Consider the following 26,028-nt stretch of genomic DNA (forward strand, 5'->3'; position numbering starts at 1 on the left):
AAGAGTTTTGCTCAAAAAAGATCTGGCCACCGAGAGAGAGTTATTTTTTATTATTATTTTATTATTATTATACAAGTTGTTTTATAGGTTAATTACAATATTCGTTGTTGTTGTTGTTGTTGTTTTATGGCGTGTTACATTACCGCCAGACTTTATTTACTTCACTCTTTAGACTCCGGAAGACCTCATGTGCTTGGAACTTGTGGACTTTGAACGCCTATGATTCTGAAGACTAAAGTATAAAGAATAAAGAATAAAGTCTTAGACGTACAGCAAGAAGTCTAAAAAATAAAGCCGCTCGGAATCCGAAGAATATATTTTTTAATTTATTTTTTTAAATAAAGCCTAAAGAAAATAATAAAGTCTAAAGAATAAAGTCTGGTGGTAATGTAACACTTCACTTGGATACCAACCGCCATAAAACAACAACAACAACAACAACAACAACAACAACAGTTACAGCAGGTGGCGGTAACGTAACGCTTGGATACCAAACGTCATAAAACACCGAAGAAGAAGAGTCTTTATTGTTAGCATTAGCATATTCTCAACAGCAGGTGGCGGTAATGCGCTGTTTAAAGTTTGCCAACCGCAATAAAACTCCATTAGAAGAAGAAGAAGACGCAGCAGCAGTCGTCCTCTAGCTTTCCTCACACCCCTCCTGCCGGACACGCCCCCTCGGTCAACATGCCTCGGCTGTAGTTAGCACGTTCGGCTAACTCCGCAGCTAGCTCCGCGTTACCTGACAGCGGCGGCGGCGATCCAGGGAGAACCAGGAAGTAAAAGCAGCGCGAGGCGGATAGCGCACGTCCTCCTCCCGTCTTCCTGGCTCTCTTCTTTCCGGGGGACCGTTTCCCATAAAATCAGAAAACCTCCGCCGCGACAATAAATCGTGCACTTTAGCCGCGTTTGCCTCCGTTTGTTTACCGACCGCGCGGGGGGAAAACGGGAGCGCGCGGGGGTTGAAGTTGCCCTCGTCTCTTAATCTTTTAAACAAAAACAAGAGGGGGAAGGAAAAAAAAAAGATTTGCTGAAAGATGGCGACGAGCTCCGAGCGCAGTCCGCCGCCTTTCCCGGACTCCGAGGACCAAGACGCGCTGCTGGAGAGCGAGGAGACGCGGCGGCAGGACCGGGACAGCGACGACGGGGACGAGGACGCGGACGAGCTGTTCATGAGCACCATCGTGAGTTTTTTTGACGTCGCAAAAACATGAGGGAAAACAAAACAAAAACCGGGCTAATTTCACGTGCCCAAACGCGGTGAAAAGTTTGCATTTCGACCCCCGGTGGTTTTGCGTGTGAAATTGCACTACTATTGCGCGGATATTGCATTGTTGTTTACGCGTCGGTTGTTGCGCTAAAAAGTTGAAATGTCGTTGCGCGTTGTGCAATAATCGAACGGTTCGAAGCTGCTGCGACCGGAAACACCGATTTTTCATGTTTGCTAAACGCGTTGTTGCGGTTGTGATGCGATAAAACGCGAACAAAAATGTGTAAAATGACGATTGCCACCGTCTTCTAAACATTTATTTTGTGCATGCGTTGGAAGAAAACGCGTTAAATCACGTGCAAATGTAAGAAATGTGCGAAAACTGTCAAAAATCACGATTGTTTGACAGTTAAAGTGTTTTTTGTTTTTTTTGTTTCCTGAATGGACGTCAAAAAGGAGCCGCTGTCATGTGAGTGGGCCGTGGTCACGTGGGCAGAACCCCTGGTGGTCACGTGGGCAGAACCCGGATGTTTATCCTCAGGCAAAGTTCACAGGAAAGATTTGGGAATTTTGCTGCGTTTGGAGTTTCTGTCCTCGGAAACGTCCACTCAGCGTTTTTATACGTTTTTTACACACGACTAAAGCTGACGACGGCGATTGTTTACTGACCCAACTCTGTCGTAAAATGTCCTTAAATCCAACAGTCGGTCAGGAATCGGTCACAGGTTTATTACAGACTTGATGTTAACGTTACAGCGGTTGTTTTAGTGTCAAATGTCTGTTTTTCTGGCGCGTTTAGGTTTTTAAAGTAAGTTTTTAGCCATTATAAGGTGGAATTATTGTGATTGACGGCGTCTAGATGGAGAAAATGTGCAAATAAAAGTGTGTTATTGGAGGAAATCAATAACCGTTTGTTCTTTTTTGACATTTTGATTTAATAATGCCACCTTTTCATTCCAAAATACAAAAATAACCGTAAAATTCAAAAACATTTATTCCACCTGGACTTTTTAAACTTGATTACAAGTCCCTAAAACTAATTTGGATTAAATTAGCTTCAGCTTTTAAAGAGGAATTGTCAAAACCCAATAAATCTCGGTCGGTCCAAACCTCCAACACCATTTTTACTCATTCATGTATTTCACAAAGACAATCTCTCCCAGTTTAGGCCCAAAGTAGACCGAGTTTGGTCCAGTTTTTGGGACTAAAGCCAGGTCTGAACCAGGACTAAAGCCAGGTCTGAACCAGGACTGAACCAGGACTGAACCAGGACTGAACCAGGACTAAAGCCAGGTCTGAACCAGGTCTGAACCAGGTCCGAACCAGGACTGAACCAGGTCTAAACCCGGTCTGAACCCGGTCTGAACCAGGTCTGAACCAGGACTGAACCAGGACTGAACCAGGACTGAACCTGGACTAAACCTGGACTAAACCTGGACTGAACCGGGGCCGGACCGGAACCGGGACCTGATTTGCGATGAACATTTGAATCATTTAACACGTACTAAAATCTAGATTTTGTGATTTTAGCGCTAAAATGTTGTGCTGTTTTTTTTGTTTTTGTCTTTATTTTCCTCAACCCTAAATTGTCACCAGTTGGTTGTTGGTTGCCGTTGCTAACCAAACGCAGCTGCTGCTGATTCTGTCAGTTTAATCTTTGCGCCGACACACAGAGTCGACTGATGAGACTTTTATTGGCGTCGCTCCTGTTAAATTCAATTACGTCGGCTGGAAATAACACCTTTTTGTTTTAAGATTTTTTTTGAATGATTATTATTTTTCAATTATTTTTCTTTTTCCCCCAATTATTTATATATTATTTTTCCCATTTTTTTTTTTCAATTTTATGAATTTATTTTATGTTGTATTTGTGTTTGAGCTGGTTTTGTGTGCGTCCGGTCTTCACCTGTGAGATTTCAACACACTTTTGAATCATGATTTCACAACAGTTATTTGTCCATTTTTGAGTTTTGAAACGTCCGGTCAGAGCAGGACAATCCATGACCGAGCGGTTTCCAGTAAAGTCCATTAGTCCTTTTACTTTGTGGCGTCTTTGTCGACTAAAATGTCTATTATTAACTGTGAACTTACTTTGATTTCGAGGATTATTGTGGACAGCAGAAAAGAGCAGGCGCACGCTGGCAAAATGACATCGAAAACAGGAAAATGGGTTAAAAAGTACAGTTTTTATCTTGTTTTGTGGCACATTTTGACGACCTCAAAGTAAGATTGTCAAAGGAACGAGCTTAAACTGTGTTGTGTTTACTTAAAATAAGAGAGTGTGTTTTCTCACTACTGCACTTTAAATAAGAACAAAACGTACTTTTTGTTTTAAGAAAGTCAAAATGAACTAAAATCAAGATGAATGAGACTTAATTCAATCACTCATTGTCTTATTTAAAGTAGTACATTTTTAAGCTGCAGATATTTCATGTTCTTCAGGCCTTGAGCTGGAAATACTGACAAAAATTAATATCTTTATTGTATTTTTTTCCGAGTTTCCCGAGAACAATATTCAGACTGTTTTGATGTCAATCCAATGGAAATGTGTCCAAACGCGTCGTTAAACGTCTTAATCCAGGTTTAATTACAGACGAAAGTTAAATGAAAAGTGCAGAAACGTCACCTCATGTTTTTTATCTAAAAGTTTACCACGTGACATTTTCTCAGCCCCAATCGTCCCCGTTCATGCTCATTTCTCTGCTGCATCTGCTCGTTCTCCTTTAAACGCGCTCGACAAACACTCAAACTGCCCGGCCCCGCCCGCTCTGATGATCCTGAGACCAGAGAATGCACAGATTGTGGTTTAAAACAGTGGAATTAATCAAGTTTTGTCAAAAATATTGATCCAAAATGCTGCTAAAGTACACATATTTCCACCTCTGACCCTTTTAATGTAGTAGTTCAGTTTCCTCGCACTTGTCTCTGTAAATAGTTGTTTTTGCGGATGTGGTCAGAACGGTGCTAATCTCGGCGAACTGATGCATTTCATTTTTCACAAGGGGGAAGTAAAATTACTACTATTACCACCATTGAAATAGAAGTACCTTTATTTATTTAATGTATTTTAATTAAAATTTAATATATTTTGAGTATGAAATCCGGTTGCAAGTGTGAAAATAACAAATAATATCATTATAGTCTGGAAAATACAGTATTTTACTTTTTTCTCTGGTCATCTTCCTTGTTTTATGTTTCTATTTTTATTTAATTTTTAAACTGAGAAGGGAAAATTGCAGTACAGTCATTTTCTTCTTCTTTCTGACTCTTTACTTTTCTCTTGTTTGGTCAGAGTGATCCTCCCGACACCGACACGACGCCGCCGGCCACGAGCCAAAACACCGACCCGTCACTGGAGTCTCCCATCGACCTGAACGACCCGCTCGCCGACACCGCCAGCGACCCGTCCGACAGCAAGGCGGCGGGCGACGCCCTGAGCGAGCCCTCGGACGACTTCGAGGACCTGTCCAACACGGAGTCCGACAGCCCCGACGACGCTAAGAACGACGCCGCCGAAGACTTTTTCGACCTCTCGGGCGGCGAGGGCGAGACGAAGCGAGACGCGGCGCCGGTCGTGGACGTTCAGGTTGAAGGTGCGCAGCAGCTCGTGGACGTTCAAATCGAAGCAGCGCCGCTCGTAGACGTTCAAATCGAAGCAGCGCCGCTCGTAGATGTTCAGGTCGAAGCGGCGCTCCTCGTAGACGTTCAGGTCGAAGCGGCGCCGCTCGTAGACGTTCAGGTCGAAGCGGCGCCGCTCGTAGACGTTCAGGTCGAAGCGGCGCCGCTCGTAGACGTTCAGGTCGAAGCGGCTTCGCAGCTCGTGGACGTTCAAATCGAAGCGGCGCCGTTCGTAGACGTTCAAGTCGAAGCGGCGGAGGAGACGATCGACGTCGCTGGATTGGCTGAGAAAAGGGCGATCGAGGTGGAAAAAGAAGCACTGCCCGCTCTTGTCGACGTCACTAATTTTTTATCCACCGAAACGCAACCCGAGAAATTGGCGACGCCTTCACTCGATCTTCACGCCGCCGCGCCGCGAACGGCCGAAACAAAAAAGCCAAAGGTCGTCGATCTTTTTGCGGACGGCGACGACGAGGGCAGCGATCTCTTCGCCGCGCCAAAACTTTCCAAACCGTCCAAGCAGCAGCCTCACAAAAGTCTGTTTGAGGAAGTGGACGATGACTTGTTTCCTGAACCTTTGGGCGCCGCGGCGAAGAAACCAGCGCCGGCCGCGAGCGTCCTGGAACCGAAACCCATCGTGACCAAAGCAGAAGTGGAGGTCAGGAGTAAAGGAGCGGTTCTTATGGAGCCGGAGGATCTTTTCACACACGAGGCGGCGGCGCCCAAGATGCCGAGCGGAGCCTCCAAAACAAACGGAATTAATGACGAGGAGACGGACATATTTGCAGGTACAGACCATATTTCAATATAAAGTGCACTACGGAACCTTATGAATGTATGCATTTTATTATTATTTTATTTAAAAAAAAAATATATATTTTTATTATTTTTTAATAGTATTTTTTATTTTATTTTTGAATATATTGAATAATGTATTTTTTTCTTTTTTGTAATTTATCTCTATTTAAGCTTGACATTCTCGCTGATATTGGAAGTATTTGACCCTGGAAAGATCGTTTATCATGCTTTATTACGTGGGTTATGTGGCGCTCAGACCCCGGCGGAAGACATAGCGATTATGGCCACTCCATAATCTAATTGAATTCGATGTCAGAAAAATAACGGGAGGAGGAGCAGGGGGAGGAGCAAGAAGCGCACTAAATACAATAATCATAATATGAATAGTTTATAACACATTAGATACAAACGTTTCCACGTTCTCGTCCTGTGACTTCTGCTTTTCTCGTTTGTAGAAGCCACGGTGGAGCTTTCTCTGGACAGCCCCCGAAATGAGAGAAAGAGAGACGCGTCCAAACCTTCTGCTCAGCCCGCTCAGTCCGCCTCTTCCAGCCTCGCCAAGCCCGCCCCCGCTGCTCTGGAGGAGGTACTGCACTCATTACACTGGCAGATGATCAGATTCGACAGTTTGCATGTCTTATAAATAACCGTAAAGGTCCAGAAATGATGTTAATCAGACTTTTTTATTTCCTGGAAGCAGATAATAATATATCAACCAACAGTGCACAACAACGTCTCTTCCGTTTACACGCGGTTTTAGAAAGAGGATGTATTTCGCTTGATTGTAATCTGAGATCTGAAACACTCACGTCTTGCGGTGTAGCACTTTTCTTCAAACGGTTGTGGAGTAAATCGCTCGGGTCAGAGACGTGTTGGTGGTTTCTGGTCGGTTTTACACTATAATCTAAAGAGTGTCATCAGTTTAATGGACAATCGTGTTTATTCAGGTCAGTGTAATCGTAAGACCCAAAAACAAATACATTTTTACATTTTTAGAAGCAAAATTAAGTAGGTTCAATTTAGTGTCCAAAAATGTAAATAACTTTGTTTAACCGGCTGTTTTTTGTCAAATGAACAGATGAACCAAATCATCTTGACACCACTGACGTAGAATCATTTATTATGCTTTTTTAAAAAACATTTGTAGTGAATGTGTAACAGGAGTCACGCCGTACGACACGTTAAACTCTAAAGATCAATAAAATAGTCTATGATGGTCGTGAAAAGCCTTATTTACACATGTTATTGAACTGTTTTTTGTCTTTAAAGTCGTTCATATTTTGCTGTAAAGCTTCATCACACTGTAAAAACTAAAAACCCCAAAACGATTGAACATTTGTGACGATGGCGACGCATTTGCTGTGATTTTCTGCTGCTTTGACACTTTTGTGCTGCCGTCTGGATTTACGAGAAAGTTACTCATTGACACGGCGGAAACGGAGCGTCGCTAAAACCCCGACATCAGCACTTTTGTCTCTGTTGCAGTTGGAAGAAGAGGAAGAGGAAGAGGACGACAAGTTTGACATCCAAGTCTCTGTGAAAGAGCCCGAAAAAATAGGCAAGTGGCTTTCGAACGCGTTATTGATGATTATTTAAACATGATGAGGTAAAGGAGACGTAAGTATGATGCTTAGTGTTTATCTGTAACTTAAGTAGATCATCATTTTACATTTTTGTTCACTGCAAAATGTGTTTTAAACAGCTTTAAAATGGAGGAGATAATGACATTCAAGTGTTTTTTTCACAAAGTATCAGGAATGTGCTAAAAATGGGCTGTAAATGTCTTATTTGAGGTTCAAAACGTGACTAAACCATGAAATTAAGCACATAACCTGTTTGTGAGATTACTTTACACGTTTCTGTCTCTTTTTTTAGGTCATTTTTAAACGTTTTAATCAAAGACGAGGCACTTGATTGTCTATTTTGCAAGTGTGATATTATAATTTATTCCAAACTTCCAATCTACATAAACCCAACTACACTTTAAAAGCTTGTTTAAGGACAACCAAGTCACATTTTTACATTATTAAACGGCTTTATAAGTCCCTGAGATGGTTAAGTGTGTGTTTTTGTGAAGTTTGAAGTGCTCATCGTCGCCCCCTGCTGTCTCGGGGAGGAAAAGCAGCCTTGTAACGTCAACTCTCCTGAGAAACCCTGGCTCTTTTTTATATTCGACAACGATGAATGTTTTTCTTTGCTTTTGGTCTGTTCTGACGGTGTATTTTCACAAGCGAGCCACAGGGGGAGCTCTACCAAAGTTACTCTGTTCTGCTTTAACCGTAAAAGTCAGAGTTTGCGTGACATTGAGTGAATCTTTGATGTTTCTTTGTGGTTTTCTTTTAGGCGACCGGATGAACGCCTACATGGCCTACAAAGTCTTCACACAGGTAACGTCCAGCTGCGTTTTCTTAAGTAAATGAAAGAAAATGATCCACAAAATGTCACTTTACGCACTTTTTCTGGAGATATTCTGATTTCGCACGTCTCCAAAACGAGAATTGCGATTTCGATACTTGCCCGACGTCTTGAACCGCCCTGTCCGGCTTTAACTCTCACTTTGCCACTCGAATGACTGAAGCTGCAGAGTTCAGATGAGAGCGTCACGATTATTGAGAGAATAAACGTCACAATTTAAAGATTTTTCGCAATTATTGACAAAACCACAATAAAATCCTACATTTTCTTTCCTTCTCGTTTTCTTAACACGTCACTGCTGCTCAATACGTGACCTGCCTTAGGAAATTAAACTCTCTGAATGATAAATTTGACATGAACTGCAAGATAAAAAAAAAAAGCCCTTTACGCTTTTTTAAGAAAAGACTGAGCAGAACGGACTTGGTTTTGCTTCTAAAATCGTCACATTTCTTTTAATTTAACTGAAAAAAAGACCAAATTTAGTTCGAAAATCGTCACGTTTCTATAACTTGAATTCTAAAAAACGTTATTGTTCTTCTAAAATTATCACGATTATCATTTATTAGTTATTACGGTTATAATATGACCTGAATAATCACGATTATCGATGAATTTCATCATTTTAACTAGAGATGACTTAAAACTCCGTGTTCTTTGGACGTTCTGAACCGTTTGTGACCCTCCTTGTCGCAGACCTCCCTCGCCATGTTTCGCAGTCCCACGCTCTCGGTCAGACGCCGCTACAGCGACTTCCTGGGCCTCTACGAGAAACTGTCGGAGAAGCACGGCCCAAACGGATACATCGTTCCTCCTCCGCCGGAGAAGAACCTGCTGGGTGAGTTCCTCCTCTCGCTTAAAGGCCATTGCTCTTTAAACTGGCTCTAAAAATAATATCCTAAAGCACACGTGACCTCCTACTGGCGGCAGAGGGAATCGCCACGGGGAAATGGACAAAAGCTAGCTTGCCTTGACGTGCTAATGCAAACGCACAGATGTAATGAAGGTGATTTGAGTCAGAAATGTTCAGTCTGGAGAGGATTTATGGGACTTAAACGGCACAGGAGACTTCCAGATTTGTGACGTCAAAAATGTAGAGATCTGGGGGACGTTTTTAACTTACCTTAATCGTAAAGTCGTTCCTATAAACACCAAACTTTACATTCTTGGACTGAACAAGATTTTAACAGAGCGTACAGAAGGATTTGTCGATATCTAATTCTGAGCCGGATTTATTAACGTTTTAAGTGTAAAAAAATGTGACAAATTTTAAAAAATGTTGACGTCACAAATCTGGGAGATGTTTTTAGCTTAACTTACCTTTTTCTTTGGGGGGGGTAAATGTGCAGTATCGTTAAAAACACGAGCTGCAACAGATGTAAAGCGAACTGAAACACTTAAGTACTTTGTTAATATCTAAAATGAGTCATGAAAATTTGTTATTCTGCTCAAATCATAAAAAATTACAACAAAATTCACACGGTAAATAAATGTGAAGCCACAAAACAACACAAAGACGTAAAGATCCGGCCGTAAAGTCGCTCCTATAAACACCAAACTTTACATTCTTGGACTGAACAGGATTTTAACAGAGTGTGCAGAAGGATTTGTCGATATCTAATTCTGAGCCAAATTTATCAACGTTTTAAGTGTAAAAAAATTGTGACACAGGAAGAAGAATTCAATGGATTTAGTGATAAATTTCCCCCAAAAATGCGACTTATACTCCAGTGCGACTTATATACGTTTTTCTTCTCTATTGTGCTTTTTTTGGCTGGTGCGACTTATACTCTGGAAAATACGGTATTTGATTGCGCTTCGTGGTTTTGCAGGAATGACCAAAGTGAAGGTCGGGAAAGAAGACTCGTCATCTGCGGACTTCCTGGAACGAAGAAGAGGCGCTTTGGAAAGGTCAGAGGTCATAGAGGTTCTGTCATATCTGTGTTGCATAAATGCCATGCATCTGTCGCCCTGCACAGATCTGACACGTAACTTTGTCACGTCACATTCAACATGATCGAAAGTCCATTTGACAAACATGTTTTATCCTGGTTTAGTCTTAGTTTTTGATAAAAAAACATAAACACATGGTTAATTTATTAAATCCATAGTTTTTACTAGAAAAGTTGATATTTTTGTCAAATAAAGTACAAATAGTAATAAAAACTGAACATTAATGAATAAAAGTGAAAGCTGGAAACTAAATCCACTTCCTCGAACCAGAAACAAACTCCAAGAAACACGTTTATGTTCACGAAGCAACAATAATTTAAAATAAAAGTTCAAATTAACAGTTAAAAAAATATAAACATTGAGTATTTGGTTAGAGCTGGGTTTCGATTCAAATTTCAAGAATCGATTCGATTCCAATTTTTACGTTTCAAAATCGTTTTTTTTTTTTTCGATTTCTCAGATCCCATCCGATTAGATCTGATTTCCAATTCGATTCGATCCGGGGGTTAGGGTTATTAAAAATGAAAAATGTATTTGAACCGTTTCCTTCACTTCATGACTGTGTAGAGAAGCAACATATTAAAACTAGTATTATATCAATATTAAACAGAGTATTGGTAGTTACTGATGGAAGACTGATGAAAAGGTTAAGGGTCAATCTACCTTCAAGAAAGAGAATCCAGGACAATAAATGGATGACATCATTGAGGTGACGACATCTGCAACAGTGGATTCTACTGCGACACGAACCGTCTGCATTATTATTATTATGCTTGAAAATAATTAAGAATTCACCCAAAAGCGGTTGCTACCAAAAGCATTGTTATTTTAAAACTGCTCACACACTGTCAGTACTGAAACTGGAAGTATAAAATATAAACGTTGAGCATTTTTCAAAAAAAATTGTAATTTAATTATTATTTTTATTTTTTTTTAAACGGTCTTTGGACGTACGAATCGATAATTGGTCATTAATATGCAAATCTATGAATAATCGGAAAATTTATTTTTTCAACCCAGCTCTATATTTGGTCGACTAAGTTAACGTGACATTGTGTTGTGTACTTCTGACAGATACGTCCAGAGGGTGGTCCGTCACCCCACGCTCCTGCAAGACCCCGACGTGCGAGAGTTTCTGGAGAGAGAAGAGGTAAAACCGCCAATCTGGCAAAACGTCTCACCAAACGGCCAAAAGACTCAGAAAAGAGTGAAATGCAAGAGCGTTTGTCAGGCTCTGTATGAAACCACACGAGGCGACAGTCGGGCCGTTTACACAATATTTACAACAACAACAATATTATTTAACCGTTTGATCGTATTGGCGTTTGACGTGTTTGTCGCGATCGTATTGGCGTTTGACGTGTTTGTCGCGATCGTATTGGCGTTTGACGTGTTTGTCGCGATCGTATTGGCGTTTGACGTGTTTGTCGCGATCGTATTGGCGTTTGACGTGTTTCTCGCGATCGTATTGGTATTTGACGTGTTTCTTGTCGCCGCCGTTTCCCCGCAGTTGCCGAGGGCGGTGAACACGCAGGCTCTGAGCGGCGCCGGCTTCCTCAAGATGCTCAACAGGGCCACGGACGCCGTCAGCAAGATGACCATCAAGATGAACGAGTCAGACGTGGTGAGTGCGCGTCACCGCGGAAACGTCACGACAACGCATCGTTTCAGTCCTTAAAGAGCGTAAACCCTGGTGTAGACGTGCGGTGTCATGAAAAACACACGTGAAGCGAAATGAAACACTTCTAGTACTTTGTTGATGTCTAAAATGAGTCGTGAAAGTTGGTTATTCTGCTCAAATCTTATAAAATTACAATAAACATAAATAAATGTGACACAAAAACAACACAAAGACGTAAAGATCAGGCCGTAAAGTCGCTCTTACAAACACCAAACTTTACATTTTTGGACTGAACATGATTTTAACAGAAGGATTTGTTGATGTCTAATTCTGAGCCAGATTTTTTAACGTTTTAAGTGTAAAAAATGAGGTACGGTTAGAATTTTCACGCCAACGAGTTTACTCAAAAAATAAATTTAAAAAATGTAGAGTGGAATTTGAATTTCTTATTTATTTTTTATAGTCCATTTTTCAGATTCAAATGTCCCGAATATGTGCAAATTCAGCGGGTTTTTTACACATAAAATGACTTATTTCTGTATGAAAACATGACACGATGTAATACATTTTTTTCTTACATTTATGTGAGTGAACGACAGCAGAAGTTTCACATTGAAAGCTTTAAATTTAAGATTTTGTCCTATTCACCTGCAGCGACTGGACTTTTGTCTATTTGAGTTGATTTTTATGCATTTTAATTTTCTTTCTTTTTTTTTTAATTTAAAGATAAGTTTTTGTAATGGTTCAAAGAAAACAAAGTCTGTGTGAAGTTAGAGTGAAGTTCACATGTAAACAACATATTTTTTATTTCCATTTTTACTCGTTTTTACTGTTCAAAAAGACCTGATGAAGACGAGCGTGACACATTTACATCTGTGCAAACGTGACTTGTTTGTCGTTGCAGTGGTTTGAGGACAAACTGCAGGAAGTGGAGTCGGCAGATCAACAGTTCAGGAAACTTCACGCGCTCGTCGAGTCTTTGGTCCTTCACAGGAAAGGTCAGTGACGTTTTTACTGTTTTCAAACGTTAGAAAATGTGTGGCTAAACCAGGTCTAAAATGAGAATAAAAACTTTAAGGTAAATAATGCTAAATAACAGTTGGAGACGATGATTTTCTTAGATTTGTCTCTAAATTAAAAGAATAATAGAGGATTTTTCGCCGATTTGAGAACTCAAGCGACTGTTGGTCCTTTTTTTGAGCTGTCCACGCCCCCCGGAAATGAGACTCAGATTGTTCCTTTTAAACAAATCATCAAACTTGAGAAACGCGGTCCTAGTTAGAAGTTGTGGTGAGACTCTGGCCACTAGAGGTCACCAAAGTCGACAGAAACAAATCTAAATGTAGCGGTGAAAACCCAGTTAAGACGACAAAAACAACTTTGTACAATAGTAATAATATATGTAGAATAACAAAATAAAACAAACAGCAGAAAACTATTATTACCATTGATTTCAGTCCTTGTTGTTCATTAGATATTTTTACGTTCTGTTTTGGTCAGACAAACTGTGTAGTACACGTTAGCAGCCACATGAGGGCGCCTGCTCTATGTTTAATGGTGAACTTGTTGCCATCATTTTTTTTTAAATTGTTTTTAATTAAAAATCCAAGCCAACTCTATTGTATGAAAGACAAACAGTGATTGAAACATCACAGATGCAGCATGGGAAAATCATGCGTTTGGAAAGAGTTTGCTTTTCTTTGTGCTTTTTTGGGAACATTTTCAGAAATATTGGACTGAAGTCTATAAAGTGATACAGGCTGTTTTTGTCTGACTTCAAAACAATGTATTTGGACCTCAAAACTCCTGCCATGGACACAATCAACTGATTGAATTGATCGTCACAAAAAAATGGTGGACACAAAGTGATGAAAATGGATCTATTTGATTTGGACCAGATTTTTGTTTTAAATTTGCCGTGATTTTATTTCTTTCGACGTTCTGTGCTACTTGTGTTTTCACTTTGGTCTTGTTCTTTCTTACTACTTTTTGTGTAAATTAAACGTGACTTTCGGTGGAGCTAAAACGATGTCCTTCTGAACTTCCACACGCGTCTCGCTCGACTTCGTCCTCTTCATTCGAGCGGCGTCTTGTGTTTGTCCAGAGCTGTCCTTGAACACGGCGAGCTTTGCGAAGAGCGCGGCGATGCTGGGCAGCGCCGAGGACAACACGGCCCTGTCCCGCGCCCTGTCGCAGCTGTCGGAGGTCGAGGACAAGATGGAGCAGCTGCACCAGGACCAGGCCGCCAACGACGCCTTCGGATTGGCCGAGCACATCGCCGACTTCATCAGACTGCTGGGCGCGGTCAGGGTGAGGCTGCTGCACGGGGCGGGGCCACGGGGTCAGAGCTGCGCAACAGGGTCAGAGCTGTATCATGTTTACATTATATTTACATGTTTACATCTTAAAACATCATGTAAACATTGTGTAAACAGCGTGTAAACATCACGTAAACGTCACATAAACATCCTCATTTAGTTTTTATTTGAACTGACACGTTTGTGAATGAGCCTCGTGTTATTTACCGTCCTGAATCTGAGCGTCTGTGACTTTGTTTGTTTGTTTGTTTGTGTGTTTGTCCAGGGCTCGTTTGACCACAGGATGAAGGCGTGGCAGCGCTGGCAGGACGCTCAGTCGATGCTGCAGAAGAAGAGAGAAGCCGAGGCCAAACTTCTCTGGGCAAATAAACCCGACAAACTACAGCTCGCCAAAGAAGAGATCGCCGAGGTAACGACACGCCCACTTCTCTCCACGACACGCCCACTTCTCTCCACGACACGCCCACTTCTCTCCACGACACGCCCACTTCTCTCCACGACACGCCCACTTCTCTCTGTTATTAAGACGTTTTATCCTGGACTAGACCTGGACTAGACCTGGACTAGACCTGGACTAGACCTGGACTACACCTGGACTACACCTGGACTAGATCTGGACTAGACCTGGACTAGACCTGGACTAGACCTGGACTAGACCTGGACTAGACCTGGACTACACCTGGACTACACCTGGACTACACCTGGACTAGACCCGGACTAGACCTGGACTAGACCCGGACTAGACCCGGACTAAACCAAGTCAAAGTGTTCTATTACAGATGCAATTTTGAGTCATATTTTTCTTTACAAATCAAGTGTTTTTTTGTGAGTAAAATGGACAAAAATGAAAATATTTGACGTATAAATCTGAAAATATTTGTTTTTTTGCTGACAGATTAAATGCTAAAGATTCATATTTACAGAGGGAATTTGTGATATTTAATTTTAATAAACCAAATCATACTGAAAATTGGCATAACTGTCAAATTTTGCCTCTTTTTTCAGATTTTCAGCTGCGTCGTTAAAAATAAGAATAAAACTGATAAAAAACAGTTTGTTACACTTTATAAACCGTCTTTTCTTTCAGTGGGAGGCCAAAGTCACACAGTACGAGCGAGACTTCGAGCGCGTGTCGGCCACTGTGCGCAAAGAAGTCCTGCACTTTGAAGTAAAACACACTTCAAATGCATTCAAATGAGCCGGACGTTTCCATGGTTACACGTTTGTTTGTTTTTGTCCTGCAGAAAGAGAGAACGAAGAACTTTAAGAGACAAATAATCAACTATCTGGAATCTATGCTCCGGTCGCAGCAGCAGGTGAGAAGTCCAGCCTCCTTTATTACTCCTTCATTACTCCTTTATTACTCCTTCATTACTCCTGTATTACACCTGTATTACTCCTTCATTACTCCTTCATTACACCTGTATTACTCCTTCATTACTCCTTCATTACACCTGTATTACTCCTTCATTACTCCTTCATTACACCTGTATTACACCTTCATTACTCCTGTATTACACCTGTATTACTCCTTCATTACTCCTTCATTACTCCTTCATTACACCTGTATTACTCCTTCATTACTCCTTCATTACTCCTTCATTACTCCTTCATTACTCCTTCATTACACCTTCATTACTCCTGTATTACACCTTCATTACTCCTTCATTACTCCTTTATTACTCCTTCATTACACCTGTATTACTCCTTCATTACTCCTTCATTACTCCTTTATTACTCCTTCATTACTCCTTCATTACACCTGTATTACACCTTCATTACTCCTGTATTACACCTGTATTACTCCTTCATTACTCCTTCATTACTCCTTCATTACACCTTCATTACTCCTGTATTACGCCTTCATTACTCCTTCATTACTCCTTCATTACTCCTTCATTACTCCTTCATTACACCTGTATTACTCCTTCATTACTCCTTTATTACTCCTTCATTACTCCTTCATTACACCTTCATTACTCCTTCATTACACCTGTATTACACCTTCATTACTCCTTCATTACTCCTTCATTACACCTGTATTACACCTTCATTACACCTGTATTACACCTGTATTACACCTTCATTACTCCTGTATTACACCTTCATTACACCTTCATTACTCCTGTATTACTCCTTCATTACTCCTTCATTACACCTGTATTACTCCATTAAACCTGTATTACACCTTCATTACTCCTGTATTACTCCGTCATTACTCCTTCATTACACCTGTATTACTCCTTCATTACACCTGTATTACTCCTTCATTACACCTGTATTACTCCTTCATTACTCCTGTATTACACCTGTATTACTCCTTCATTACCCCTGTATTACACCTTCATTACTCCTGTATTACTCCGTCATTACTCCTTCATTACACCTGTATTACACCTTCATTACACCTTCATTACTCCTTCATTACACCTGTATTACTCCTTCATTACTCCTTCATTACACCTGTATTACTCCATTAAACCTGTATTACACCTTCATTACTCCTGTATTACTCCGTCATTACTCCTTCATTACACCTGTATTACTCCTTCATTACACCTGTATTACTCCTTCATTACTCCTGTATTACACCTGTATTACTCCTTCATTACTCCTGTATTACACCTGTATTACACCTTCATTACTCCTGTATTACACCTTCATTACTCCTGTATTACTCCTTCATTACTCCTGTATTACACCTTCATTACTCCTGTATTACTCCTTCATTACACCTGTATTACACCTTCATTACACCTTCATTACTCCTTCATTACACCTGTATTACTCCTTCATTACTCCTTCATTACTCCTTCATTACTCCTGTATTACTCCTGTATTACCCCTGTATTACACCTTCATTACTCCTTCATTACTCCTTCATTACTCCTTCATTACTCCTTCATTACTCCTGTATTACTCCTTCATTACTCCTGTATTACTCCTTCATTACTCCTTCATTACTCCTTCATTACTCCTGTATTACTCCTTCATTACTCCTGTATTACTCCTTCATTACTCCTGTATTACTCCTTCATTACTCCTTCATTACTCCTTCATTACTCCTGTATTACACCTTCATTACACCTGTATTACACCTTCATTACTCCTGTATTACTCCTTCATTACTCCTTCATTACTCCTTCATTACTCCTGTATTACTCCTTCATTACTCCTGTATTACTCCTTCATTACTCCTGTATTACTCCTGTATTACTCCTTCATTACTCCTGTATTACTCCTGTATTACACCTTCATTACTCCTGTATTACTCCTTCATTACACCTGTATTACACCTTCATTACTCCTTCATTACTCCTTCATTACTCCTCTATTACTCCTTCATTACTCCTTCATTACTCCTGTATTACACCTTCATTACTCCTGTATTACTCCTGTATTACTCCTTCATTACTCCTGTATTACTCCTGTATTACACCTTCATTACACCTGTATTACACCTTCATTACTCCTTCATTACTCCTTCATTACTCCTTCATTACTCCTTCATTACTCCTTCATTACTCCTGTATTACACCTTCATTACTCCTGTATTACTCCTTCATTACTCCTGTATTACTCCTTCATTACTCCTGTATTACTCCTGTATTACACCTTCATTACTCCTGTATTACTCCTGTATTACACCTTCATTACTCCTGTATTACACCTTCATTACACCTTCATTACACCTGTATTACACCTTCATTACTCCTGTATTACTCCTTCATTACTCCTTCATTACTCCTGTATTACTCCTTCATTACTCCTTCATTACTCCTGTATTACTCCTTCATTACACCTTCATTACTCCTGTATTACTCCTTCATTACTCCTTCATTACTCCTTCATTACTCCTGTATTACACCTTCATTACTCCTGTATTACTCCTGTATTACTCCTTCATTACTCCTTCATTACTCCTGTATTACTCCTGTATTACTCCTGTATTACTCCTTCATTACACCTTCATTACACCTTCATTACTCCTGTATTACTCCTTCATTACTCCTTCATTACTCCTTCATTACTCCTGTATTACTCCTTCATTACTCCTTCATTACTCCTGTATTACTCCTTCATTACTCCTGTATTACACCTTCATTACTCCTGTATTACTCCTGTATTACTCCTTCATTACACCTTCATTACTCCTGTATTACTCCTTCATTACTCCTGTATTACTCCTGTATTACTCCTTCATTACACCTTCATTACCCCTGTATTACACCTTCATTACTCCTTCATTACTCCTTCATTACACCTGCATTACTCCTTCATTACTCCTTCATTACACCTGCATTACTCCTTCATTACACCTGCATTACTCCTTCATTACTCCTGTATTACTCCTTCATTACTCCTTCATTACACCTTCATTACTCCTTCATTACACCTTCATTACCCCTGTATTACCCCTGTATTACACCTTCATTACTCCTTCATTACTCCTTCATTACACCTGTATTACTCCTGTATTACTCCTTCATTACTCCTGTATTACTCCTTCATTACTCCTGTATTACACCTTCATTACTCCTGTATTACTCCTGTATTACTCCTTCATTACTCCTGTATTACACCTTCATTACTCCTGTATTACTCCTTCATTACTCCTGTATTACTCCTTCATTACTCCTTCATTACACCTTCATTACACCTTCATTACTCCTTCATTACACCTTCATTACTCCTTCATTACTCCTTCATTACACCTTCATTACTCCTTCATTACACCTGCATTACTCCTTCATTACTCCTTCATTACTCCTGTATTACTCCTTCATTACTCCTTCATTACTCCTTCATTACTCCTGTATTACACCTTCATTACTCCTGTATTACTCCTGTATTACTCCTTCATTACTCCTGTATTACACCTTCATTACTCCTGTATTACTCCTTCATTACTCCTGTATTACTCCTGTATTACTCCTGTATTACACCTTCATTACTCCTGTATTACTCCTGTATTACTCCTTCATTACTCCTGTATTACCCCTGTATTACACCTTCATTACTCCTTCATTACTCCTTCATTACACCTGCATTACTCCTTCATTACTCCTTCATTACACCTGCATTACTCCTTCATTACTCCTTCATTACTCCTTCATTACTCCTGTATTACTCCTTCATTACTCCTTCATTACACCTGTATTACACCTTCATTACACCTGTATTACACCTTCATTACTCCTTCATTACTCCTTCATTACTCCTTCATTACTCCTTCATTACTCCTGTATTACTCCTTCATTACTCCTGTATTACACCTTCATTACTCCTGTATGACTCCTGTATGACTCCTTCATTACTCCTGTATTACTCCTGTATTACACCTTCATTACTCCTGTATTACTCCTGTATTACTCCTTCATTACACCTTCATTACTCCTGTATTACACCTTCATTACTCCTGTATTACTCCTGTATTACACCTTCATTACACCTTCATTACACCTTCATTACACCTGTATTACTCCTTCATTACTCCTTCATTACTCCTTCATTACTCCTTCATTACTCCTGTATTACTCCTTCATTACTCCTTCATTACTCCTGTATTACTCCTTCATTACTCCTTCATTACTCCTGTATTACTCCTTCATTACACCTTCATTACACCTGTATTACACCTTCATTACTCCTGTATTACTCCTGTATTACTCCTTCATTACTCCTTCATTACTCCTTCATTACTCCTGTATTACTCCTTCATTACTCCTTCATTACTCCTGTATTACTCCTTCATTACTCCTGTATTACTCCTTCATTACTCCTGTATTACACCTTCATTACTCCTGTATTACTCCTGTATTACTCCTTCATTACTCCTGTATTACACCTTCATTACTCCTGTATTACTCCTTCATTACTCCTGTATTACTCCTGTATTACACCTTCATTACTCCTGTATTACTCCTGTATTACTCCTTCATTACACCTTCATTACTCCTGTATTACCCCTGTATTACTCCTTCATTACTCCTTCATTACTCCTTCATTACACCTGCATTACTCCTTCATTACACCTGCATTACTCCTTCATTACTCCTGTATTACTCCTTCATTACTCCTTCATTACACCTGTATTACACCTTCATTACACCTGTATTACACCTTCATTACACCTGTATTACTCCTTCATTACTCCTTCATTACTCCTTCATTACTCCTGTATTACTCCTTCATTACTCCTTCATTACACCTGCATTACTCCTTCATTACTCCTTCATTACTCCTGTATTACTCCTTCATTACTCCTTCATTACACCTGTATTACACCTGTATTACACCTGTATTACACCTTCATTACTCCTTCATTACTCCTTCATTACTCCTTCATTACTCCTGTATTACACCTTCATTACTCCTGTATTACTCCTTCATTACTCCTTCATTACTCCTGTATTACACCTTCATTACTCCTGTATTACTCCTGTATTACTCCTTCATTACTCCTGTATTACTCCTGTATTACACCTTCATTACTCCTGTATTACTCCTTCATTACACCTTCATTACTCCTGTATTACACCTTCATTACTCCTGTATTACTCCTGTATTACACCTTCATTACACCTTCATTACTCCTGTATTACTCCTTCATTACTCCTTCATTACTCCTTCATTACTCCTTCATTACTCCTTCATTACACCTGTATTACACCTTCATTACACCTGTATTACACCTTCATTACTCCTTCATTACTCCTTCATTACTCCTTCATTACTCCTGTATTACACCTTCATTACTCCTGTATTACTCCTTCATTACTCCTTCATTACACCTGTATTACACCTTCATTACACCTGTATTACACCTTCATTACTCCTTCATTACTCCTTCATTACTCCTTCATTACTCCTGTATTACACCTTCATTACTCCTGTATTACTCCTTCATTACACCTTCATTACTCCTGTATTACTCCTGTATTACTCCTGTATTACTCCTGTATTACACCTTCATTACTCCTGTATTACTCCTTCATTACACCTTCATTACTCCTGTATTACACCTTCATTACTCCTGTATTACTCCTGTATTACACCTTCATTACACCTGTATTACACCTTCATTACTCCTGTATTACTCCTTCATTACTCCTTCATTACTCCTTCATTACACCTGTATTACACCTTCATTACTCCTGTATTACACCTTCATTACTCCTTCATTACTCCTGTATTACACCTTCATTACTCCTGTATTACTCCTGTATTACTCCTGTATTACTCCTGTATTACTCCTTCATTACTCCTGTATTACTCCTTCATTACTCCTTCATTACTCCTTCATTACTCCTTCATTACACCTTCATTACACCTTCATTACTCCTTCATTACTCCTGTATTACACCTTCATTACTCCTTCATTACTCCTTCATTACTCCTTCATTACACCTTCATTACTCCTTCATTACACCTGTATTACACCTTCATTACTCCTTCATTACTCCTTCATTACACCTTCATTACACCTTCATTACACCTTCATTACTCCTTCATTACACCTGTATTACACCTTCATTACTCCTGTATTACACCTTCATTACTCCTTCATTACTCCTTCATTACTCCTGTATTACACCTTCATTACTCCTGTATTACACCTTCATTACTCCTGTATTACTCCTGTATTACTCCTGTATTACTCCTTCATTACTCCTTCATTACTCCTTCATTACTCCTTCATTACACCTTCATTACTCCTTCATTACACCTTCATTACTCCTTCATTACACCTGTATTACACCTTCATTACTCCTGTATTACACCTTCATTACTCCTTCATTACTCCTTCATTACACCTTCATTACTCCTTCATTACACCTTCATTACTCCTTCATTACTCCTTCATTACACCTTCATTACTCCTTCATTACACCTTCATTACTCCTTCATTACACCTGTATTACACCTTCATTACACCTTCATTACTCCTTCATTACTCCTTCATTACTCCTGTATTACACCTTCATTACTCCTTCATTACTCCTTCATTACACCTTCATTACTCCTTCATTACTCCTTCATTACACCTTCATTACTCCTTCATTACACCTGTATTACACCTTCATTACACCTGTATTACACCTTCATTACTCCTTCATTACTCCTGTATTACACCTTCATTACTCCTTCATTACTCCTTCATTACACCTTCATTACTCCTTCATTACTCCTTCATTACACCTTCATTACTCCTTCATTACACCTGTATTACACCTTCATTACACCTTCATTACACCTTCATTACTCCTTCATTACACCTTCATTACTCCTTCATTACTCCTTCATTACACCTTCATTACTCCTTCATTACACCTTCATTACTCCTTCATTACACCTGTATTACACCTTCATTACTCCTTCATTACACCTGTATTACACCTTCATTACTCCTTCATTACTCCTTCATTACACCTTCATTACTCCTTCATTACACCTGTATTACACCTTCATTACTCCTTCATTACACCTTCATTACTCCTGTATTACACCTTCATTACTCCTGTATTACACCTGTCTTACGTCGTTTATCAATGTTTAGTCATTATTTATTCATTATTGTTTAATCACAATGTATTCATAATTTAATCATGATTTATTAATTATTATTTATCCTTTATTATTTATCCATTATTTATTTGTTCAAACCAAAATTCATTTTGATTTATTCATCATTATTCATTTATTTATTTATTGTTTTTTATTTATTCATTATTATTCATTTATTGATTTTTTTTTTTTAAATTCATTATTCATTTTCTTTGTTGTTTTGCTTGATCTTTAAGTCACATCTGACACAAACTTAAGACTGAACTGTGTTTGTTGCAGCTCATGTTTTTGCACATTTAGAAACACTGCTTTATTCTGTGTCTCTCCGTCGCCGCCGCCGCCGCGCCCCGTCGCCGCCGCGCCCCGTCGCCTGCGCTCCGCCCCCGCGCTCCGTCGCCCGCGCTAACTCTCTGTCTCTGTGTTTGCAGCTGATCAAATACTGGGACGCGTTCTTACCCGAGGCCAAAGCGATCGCCTGAAGCTCGGAGCCTTTTTCCTCTTCAACACTTTTACCTCTTTTGCCTTTTTCAAACCGAGGATGGAGCGTCGCCGCGGAAACGGGAGAAACAATCAACAACAAACACCCCTTTTTTTAATCACCTTTAACCTGCAGTAGCTCTCTTCTCTTCACTGTATATTGTCATTTAATCTTTCACAAATATTTTCTTATTAGATGATAAATACAAATAAAAAAATGAATATTTACGATGGACGAATATAAAAGATAAAGATGATTTGTTTCTGATTTGTAGAAGCTTTCCCCGCTTCTCAAAAGTTACACAGTGCAGCTTTAAAGAATTAAAAAAAAAAAAGACAAATTGGGCTCAGGCTTCGTTGTTGTTTACAGCAGATTCTTTTTTTTTAGCATTATAATAACGCGTTGAGCCACGATGAAGAAAGTTTCCAGTTTTCGTCTAAAAAAACACTATAAAAGGGATAAAACGGACAAACGATGAGTTAGAAAAGCACTTGTAAACAAACACCAGCTGTTTCTGCTTCGATTGTGTCAAAAATGAATGTGAGGTGGAAAAAAGTCGCTTTTTGTTTTGTTGTCGTGCAATAACCGACGTCGACCAGAAGAGGGCGTAAACTGCGCGATTCTGGTTCTGGAACTAAAAAAAGTTTAACATTTGATGTGGAGCCAATTGTAAAAGTAATTGTGTTTAAAATCTATTTCTGAAACTTTATACGCCGAAAAGTGACTACAGATATATTTTTTGCCCCTTATTAAAGTTTTCAACAAGCATTTTTTCTCTGCGTTAATTCATTTTCTACTGTTTTTAGTCCTTTTTTGGGGGGATATTTTAGTGCAATTTGAGGGCTAAAACTGAAAAAGAAAAAACGGTGTGTTGAAAACAAATCTAAAAAACGCTGCTAAATTTGTGCTAAAGTGAAAATAATTGTGTTGAGATTTTTATAGCGGTGACTTTTCAACTTTATTTTTTGTCTCTAACTTCGAATGCCCCTTAACAAATAAATCCACTTTATATTGTCAATTATTACTCTTTTTATTATAACTGTTTAAAAAAAAAAAAATAAACTCAAATTATCTTCATCCAATTTTATTTTTTTTGTACCGTCTTTAAAACATCTGAAAATCATTCTAAGTGTCTCATAAAAGTCAAACTTAAACTCTCAATATTCAAATTCCCCCAAAAAAATATCGGAAGAAAATTTTAAAAATTAGAAAAATTAATGGGAATTTGTTTTTTGGAACCAGAAAATCCCATTGATTTCATGTGATGGTTGTCTTATTTATTTTTGTGCAGTTTAACATAAATAAAATGATTATTGCAAAAGTTTATCATAAATGTAATGAATATTTTAGTATTAAGCAAATTTCTAAATTACTAAAAAATATGCGAGAAATCACTTTATTTAGCTTGAATTGTCCATAAAAGAATATTTTTTTAAAAACAAAGCAATTTTTTTAACTGAATTCAATACAGAATAAAATTTCCACTATTAGAAAAATAAAAGGAATTAGAATTATTTTGTCATTGCCACTTTAATGAACTTATTATACTTTATTAACCCTATGTCCAGAGTGTATTTCCTTTTAATTCTTTACAAAATCTTAACGACTTTGTTTTTTTAGGACGTGAGAAAAGTTCTGCCGACGCTTTTAAGTTTGGACAATTTAGTTTGTTTTAAATAAATGTTTTTCCAGTGCCTTTTCCAATCCAGACGTTTAAAAATTTTGTTTAAAGATCTGGAGATTGTGGAGGATTTACGTGTTTTTGATTCGATTCGGAACGCTTTTTTTAAACTCTTAACGCCAGAAAACGAGCGCGATTTGTCGTGAAACATTAAACTGAACAATTTTTAAGTTTACAAACATTTGGCCAATTTTAATTCAATTATTCAGCTTTTTTGTAACATTTCTTTAAATTTGTGTTTCATTGTAACTTTTAAATATTGTAAAACATGGCCATACGTTTAATTTTTTTAATAAATGTAAACTTTATTTTTTTTTTTAAACAAATTTAAAAAACTGCTAGTTTTGTTGAATATTTTTGTCATTGTTTTAGTCGGAAAAAAATGACACAAAAACTATGACTAAAAGTAGAAAATTGTCGACTAAAACCAATAAAACAAATAATAAAATATAAATAAATGAAACTAGAGCATAAAATAAACTTTTGTCAATGTCTCATGATGCAACAAAATAGTTCCATAATAACAAATTATTATGGATTTAATTGACATGACAAAATACAACAAAAAATAGTCTCAATTTTGACTTATAAATCTTATTTTTGTCCAAAAACAATCAAAATTAAACAAAAAAATGAAAACGCATCAGTTTTACGCTTAATAACATCATTTTAACTGCATAAACATTTCACCTTTTATTTGATTTAGTCGACTGAATTTGCATTTGTCAACTAAAAAGAAAAGTATTTTACTAAATGTTTAAATTAAGACTGTCAACAATTAGCACTATGTAAAAATACTAATAATTAAATATGTGCCAGTTTAAAACACTGTTTTTCTCCTGTAAAACATTTTGACTTTTCTGTTTTTGCTGTTTGAGAATAATTGTTGGTAAATAAACAAACACGCTCGTTAAAGTCATAACGAGTCAAATCCTTCCCACGATGCATTGCTGTACAGATCTCACCTCTGAGTTAAAGCTTTAACGTGGGACTTTTTTGCACACGTAACGCTCCGACACATCGTTCTGCACAAAGTGGAATTGTTTGTACCTGGGCCTCAAAATGATGTCAACAACATGCACTGTGTTGTCGAAACAATAAAGTTGCACTGTTTACACTTCAATCTGTGTTTTTATTGTTCACGCTTTTGTCTGTGGGACTGAGGCTAACGAGCACTTAAGTCTTAATCATCATGAAATAAAGGTTAATCATGAAATAAAAGTAAATCATTAATGGTTAATAATCATTAAATAAAATATATTGAACGTTATTGTCCATTAACCTGTAATAAAACGGCTCTTTGGAGACGAGATCCTCTTATTCATTTATTACAAACTATTTACACAAAGTTTCAGACAGTTTCATACATTA

The 26,028-nt window shown here is 38.5% G+C and overlaps 1 protein-coding gene across 1 annotated transcript; it reads left to right on the forward strand.

Annotated features, from left to right (window-relative positions):
- Window positions 1–822: 822 nt before the first annotated feature.
- Window positions 823–25,780, forward strand: LOC140348826 (sorting nexin-1-like). The gene is made up of 16 exons (XM_072434928.1): window positions 823–1,184; window positions 4,503–4,781; window positions 5,028–5,616; window positions 6,082–6,212; window positions 7,112–7,184; window positions 7,970–8,013; window positions 8,735–8,876; window positions 9,871–9,949; window positions 11,066–11,141; window positions 11,502–11,615; window positions 12,517–12,610; window positions 13,717–13,922; window positions 14,196–14,339; window positions 15,018–15,098; window positions 15,175–15,246; window positions 22,927–25,780. Exons 1-16 carry the CDS (start codon window positions 1,038–1,040, stop codon window positions 22,975–22,977), a joined length of 2,322 nt encoding a protein of 773 aa, XP_072291029.1. The 5' UTR covers window positions 823–1,037; the 3' UTR covers window positions 22,978–25,780.
- Window positions 25,781–26,028: the final 248 nt, after the last annotated feature.

This window comes from Eucyclogobius newberryi, unplaced genomic scaffold (assembly GCF_026437365.1).
Source record: "Eucyclogobius newberryi isolate DKJ021-1_F unplaced genomic scaffold, fEucNew1.0.hap1 SCAF_7, whole genome shotgun sequence".
In the NCBI taxonomy this organism is placed as follows: Eukaryota; Metazoa; Chordata; class Actinopteri; order Gobiiformes; family Gobiidae; genus Eucyclogobius; species Eucyclogobius newberryi.